We start from the raw sequence: 6,000 nt of genomic DNA, 5'->3' as shown, positions 1-6,000 counted from the left end.
TCTCTGAAGTCTATATTTTAATAAATATGTAAATATATATTTTTGGATCGCACACCCTATAGCTGTCAAGACGTTCAAATGTTGTTAAACAGCGTGTTTTTCCACTTCGCCCCTGGATACTGTTCGAGCGTATCACAATCATTAACAATACTTCCGCTGTGATAGTTTCAACCTTTTGAGGGTCACCAGTGGAGACACAGAAATATTGCATAAAAAGCACTGGTTTTCTTTCAAAGAACTGTTTGGGTTTCGACGCTGAATGACGCAAAGACGTATCCCACCTGAGTTTAGCACATCCCCAAATCCATTTAGATCGATGATCCGAAAATGAGAGAGAGAGAGAGAACGAGAAACCGAGAGTGGGGCGCGCCACCAGGTAAACCTGTAATGCTGCTGACACACCTTGGTGACGCCGCGCGCACACGACGTCCCTTGATATTGAGCGTTAATTGAACAACTGTATAGTGTAGGCGGTGTATTTATTTAGAATTCGGACACTTGAAGTTAATTTTTCTGATTTGTTTCCTTTTTCTTAACTTGGCGGACCACGTGCGACTGAGAATAACAATGACACGACTTAAAGTTCAGCTCTTCGTGCTGCAGTGGGTGACTTCCGGTAAGTGGGAGCAGCAGTAAGATAAGACACCGCCGGTCGTTGCGCTCGGAGTGATTTTTGAACTGGGTGGATTTGTATGTGTGTGCGTGCTACTTAAAAGTCAGGGAATAAGCAAATGTGCGTCACGCTGTGAACTCCGTAACATAAGTTGTCAACTTGAATTTGAGTAGCCCTGTTATGTGGTCACTCAAAGATTATTTAATATACCACATGTGCATTTCAAACAAATAAACTTATTGATAAATTAAGGCAGTGCTGGCCAATTTTTGCAATAAAATCCACCTCTTCCTGTTTGTTTTTTTCTTTTTCTTTTTTTTGCATTTTCTACTTTGCTATTTTAACGCTGCGCTAATGACGTTAAAGTATCTTATTTAAACCTTTTTTTTTTTTAAATAAATAGTCCTGCTGAATTTTACACTCCAGATTTGCGAGCTACCCGTAGGCTGCTGATGTGTATAAATATTACAAAATGATACTCTTAACTTCGTATAACTGAAACAGGATCAGTAGTTTATTCATTTAAGTATCCAGTTAAGCTCTTTTCCATACATAGACTCAGTCACCAGGAGACATCAAGCCCTTTAACAAACCCCAAACTGGATCCCTCTTTCCTAAGGGCACCAGCACACACCTATACTCCAGAAATGGGAAAAACTGTATTCCATTTTCCGGATACAAATGTTATTTCTTAACCTCTCACAGATCCATCCGTCCATTTTCCAACCCACTGAATCCGAACACAGGGTCACGGGGGTCTGCTGGAGCCAATCTCAGCCAACACAGGGCACAAGGCAGGAACCAATCCCGGGCAGGGTGCCAACCCACCGCGGGACACCTCTCACAGATTCCATCTTTTATTTCTTAGTTTTTATTAATTCTGGTGTGTTTCTGAGAGGGGATGTTGTTTATTATAATATTTATTTAGGTATGAAGCTTTTGTATAAAGCTAAATCTCCCCATTGGGACTAATAAAGTATTTACTATCCCTCTAACATTGTACTGTCCAGTTTATTTAAATTCAGTTCTACTTCACAATGTTTAAACTTTTTAATAGATGTCTATCATAAGCAGAGGCTAAGGGCCTATCAAAAATTATACAAGTTTAGTTCTGCAAATAAGAAAAGCACCTTAAACAAACTGAATGATGGTGTTCCAGCCCTCTTCATTCAGCTACTGCCACATCATCTTTATTTTTTAAAACTAATAGCTTTTGGGGGAGCTGCGTTATGCTAATCTGAGATTCTAACGTAACTCAGTGTGAATATGTACATCAGTGTGTCCAGCAGTGGAGTAGCATTGCACTGATACCACTGGGATATGCTCCATCTTTGTGCTGAAGGAGAACCTCAAAGGATCCACACTAGGTGAGGAAACAATTTATAGGGAGCTCCAAGAAGTCCAAAGAAAATGTTTTATTTATGCAATTTGCAATGGATGAATAATTAAAGTAGGTTATATGTCTCTGGGACAGAGCAGTGTTTATTAGAATAGTGGACTTGGAGTTTCCATGTTCACTCTGTGTTATTTATTTTTTTCCTCCTGTATGTTATTTTTATTTTTTATGGTGTCAGTCATTATTAGAACAGTAAATTCACAACAGATGGGTGTTTGTAGTTTAATCAAACCTCAAACATATATTTTTAAAAATCCAGGTAATGTTAGAGGCAGCTTGGTGATGCAGTGGTTAGGTACTGCTGCGTCACAATTAGAGGAGACTAGCTCTGTAACTTGCAGCAGTCATTATCTTTTCCTGAGTAGATTTTCTGTGCGTACTTTAATTTTCATCTCAAAGGAGTGCCTGTTAATTTTTGGCAGATGTAAATTGGCCCGATATACAGTAGTTGTGTATTTGAGCGTGCCATGCAGTGGACTGGTGCTCAGTATTGGTTAATTTCCTGTGCTGCACCCAGGAGAGCCGAGACAGGGTCTAGCTCCTCACAATCCTAAAAATTGGATTAAACAGGGTTAATAAGTGGCAAGGCAGATGGCTGTTCATGTTTGCAAATCTGTTAATTGTGTACATTTGAGTAACAGACAAATCATAAAGAACAACATAAATTTCAACAATAAAACTCTTGTTATTTTATGGAGTGCTTGTCATATAGTAAGTGCTTCATAAATGGTCCTGCTTCAGTGTTTTATTAACCTCAGTACTTTTTTTAATAATAAGGTTTTTGCTTTACTGGACCGATTGCCCATTTGCAGTTATATAAAGTTATATATTGTAATTTTGTTAATTGTGCCTGTCTCTGTAATGGAGGAAAAATCATTTTCTTTTTGTACATGTCCTGTAATTTACTCTTTTTTAGTTGTGTTGGATCAGTTGGATGTAGGACCCAGCAATTAAACTGTATGTCTCATAAGCTTTGATTCTACACCACTGTACACCCACAGACAGAACTTTTTACCCACTGCTGAAGTACAGAGTGTGACATAGTTCAAAATGTGATTCTGTTTCAGAATTTCATGAATGCACCCGCTCTCTGGTTAAAAGCTATGCTAGATGTCGTGGTTAAACACAATCTTTTTCCCTTCCCCAGGGAACTGTATTGCATGGTTGTCTGCTCTTTGGGAATAAACAGTCTACAGGAATTCATTTAAACTAGTTTACTATATCTCCTGCTTGGTCAAGAGCTTATTTGTTGAGTGAAGTGTAGGGGCCATTTTGACAGTCTTGTGAATGCCTTTACATAGTAAGTGAGTACTACCTAGATTTTGGCATCATTTACTTATTGTGTGATTGAATCCAAAAGGTTACTGGGTTACCGTATGCTATAGGCTGTTATTGAAATGTGCATTACTCTACATGTCAGTCGGTTAAACTTATCCACTATCTTCCACCTCATTCCTTCAGGTAAGTTACTCTGTGATAAAGAGAGCTCAATTGATACATAACAATCCAGGGCTGTTACAAAAGGGCTGTGTCTGAATTCATGTACCAAAGGAAAATAAAGGTAATAATTATTTTACAAGCTAAACAAAATAAAAAGGAGATTAAAATAATACAATTGTGGCTGTTGATGCACACCTGAAGGACAAGTTTGTTTTTCATTTTTTTTATTTCTACAACTAACCAGCTATCTGTTTCATGTTTATTTACCCTATTTAAAATAAATAACTGTGTCACTCATAAATAGGCTTAAATGCTATGCAAAGATCATACTACCAGTTGCTTAAAAACCTTATTCATGATATTTGTGAAAACACATGAGGATTTTGTAACTTGATGTTAGGGATTGTTTGCTTAAAAATAAAGTCATAGAAGCAAAATGCTCATTGCTTGCTTTTTGAAGGGTAAGATCCAGGCCAGGTGAATTATACATATACTACACATTTGGCATCTTAAATAATTTGTGTAAGGACAACTGATTCATTTTTACTACTATGATACTGAATATTTATTGTTTGATTAGTTTATTTAACTTTTGTGTACATAGTGTATTTTAGTAAATACAACCTTTTTCCAGCAATTCATTATTTAATTGACTACTACTACAAGAAATCATATGTACCTTCAGCATTTAGGTCATTGAATTATACAGGGTGACAAGCAGGTGACTTTTTTTTCAAATGGGGATTGTTTTTCTTTTTTCTCTTTCTGTACAGTTTTTCTTTCTTTTTCATGTTTTTGGTATTAAATTGTAACAAGCATGACTATATAACCAAGGTTCACTTTGACCTTGACCAACATCTTCCTCTCAAATGTTTTACTGTATTACTCTCTTTGTTACACTTTTCTTACAGGCACAAGTTTGTTCCCCCTTTATAGTAATTATTCAAAATAAACAGTTTCACACCATACCTCCAAACTACAATATAATATATTTCTGATGCTGCAAATAATTTGTGAATGTTTCTGTATTCAACATGCTGAGTCTGCAAATGACAAACAGTTCAACCATCTGTAAAGGATTTATCTTAAAGTTCACTAAATGTCTCATATTTAAGAAGTCTACCTAAGACTTCAGAGAACTGCTACTATGAAAACACAAAGGCTGACTACAGAAGCGAAACATCATATTTTCTCTTTATTTTTTTCAATTCAGCCAGCAATCATATGAAGTGTGATCTTAAAATGCTGCCGGCATTGCTTAGTTTTATTTTAAAATGAGCAACCAGTCTTTTATCTAGTTTTACGGTTGTAAATTCTGATTGTGTACGTGAATGATAATTTGAGTTTAAATAGAGACGTGAAGCAAAATGACACTTTTAAATGCTAACTGAATAGATTGGAATATGCAAGATTTCGAGGCAGTTCAGGTGCCCCTTCAGGCAAATTATAGTATAGAAAATAGAGTTCCCCATGTTTATATATACACTAGGAAAGAAATAGCATTTGAAAACGTTTAAGTAGGTCACCTTCAGTGTTAAAAATGAACATACCTCTCCAGTCTTAAATTCTGTAGGCATTTTCTGTTGGTTCATTCAGGAAGCTTCGGACAATTAGGTGCTGCAGGTTTGGTGGTTGTCTGTATGCCAGGAGGGGCGGTTCTGGGAATGCATCTTTCAGCATTTCATCATTGTTTAGTATCGGCTTAAGTTCTTTTATAATTTTGTGAAGTACTTCAAGATCTGGATTATAGGTGATATCAAGGGGGATGCGTTTTTGTTATCTTTGTTTTTATATGCCAGAAGGTTGTCTCTGTGTTTGAGTGTCCTTTGTTTTGGGAGTATATCCATTTAAAACTAAATCTTTTCTGATCTTTTACAATTGTTTATCCCAGTCTGTCGGGTCTGAGCAAATACGACTGTAACAGATTGCTTGGATGAAAATGACAGAGCACCTTATATGTTTTGGGTGGAAGCTATCATTTCTCAGGTATGTCCGTTTGTCTGTTGGTTTGTGAAAAATAGAGGTCACAAGAGTATTGTCTTTGAGGTGAATGGTGGTGTCAAGGAAGTTTACTTCTGTTTTTGAGCAATTAAGCTTTAGCTTTATGTTGGGGTGGAAAGAGTTGTATTTGTTATGAAAATGGAGGAGGTCCTTCTCACTCGCAGTGCCGAATATAGAGATGTCATCTATGTAATGGAGATACAACAATGATTTTAAGACACACATTGATATAAAATTTTCATCCAATTTTGCCATAAATAAGTTCATGTAATTGAGGTGTGAACCAACAGACCATTGCAATCCCCATGTATGGCAAGTAGAAGTCCTGTCCAAAGGAGAATAAATTGTGTCAGACTGAATTTTAAAGCATGTCTGAAGCATGTAGTAGTAACCCATTTTGGGGTTCTGAGGAATTAAACTGATGTCAAGAGGGAAGCTACTTGCTACCTTTTTTAGCTCCATCTTATAGAGTTCTGTGGGGTCTTTCTGTAGTATGCAATAATGTGTAGTATTGGACAATTGCCTTTACGCCTCCTATATATAGTCTGCT

At 36.7% G+C, this 6,000-nt stretch overlaps 1 protein-coding gene across 1 annotated transcript in view; it reads left to right on the top strand.

The window, feature by feature from the left end:
* Positions 1–432: 432 nt before the first annotated feature.
* LOC114655151 (scavenger receptor cysteine-rich type 1 protein M130-like) overlaps positions 433–6,000 on the top strand; it is a 134,612-nt gene continuing 129,044 nt past the window's right edge. Inside the window, exon 1 of the mRNA XM_028806015.2 lies at positions 433–616. Coding sequence (XP_028661848.1) covers positions 568–616 — 49 coding nt within the window. The 5' untranslated portion in view covers positions 433–567. The remainder of the gene's footprint in view (positions 617–6,000) is intronic.

This window comes from Erpetoichthys calabaricus, chromosome 1 (genome assembly GCF_900747795.2).
Source record: "Erpetoichthys calabaricus chromosome 1, fErpCal1.3, whole genome shotgun sequence".
NCBI lineage: Eukaryota > Metazoa > Chordata > Cladistia > Polypteriformes > Polypteridae > Erpetoichthys > Erpetoichthys calabaricus.
Note: the sequence above shows the minus strand (reverse complement) of the source record. Positions and strands in the feature narration are given on the sequence as shown.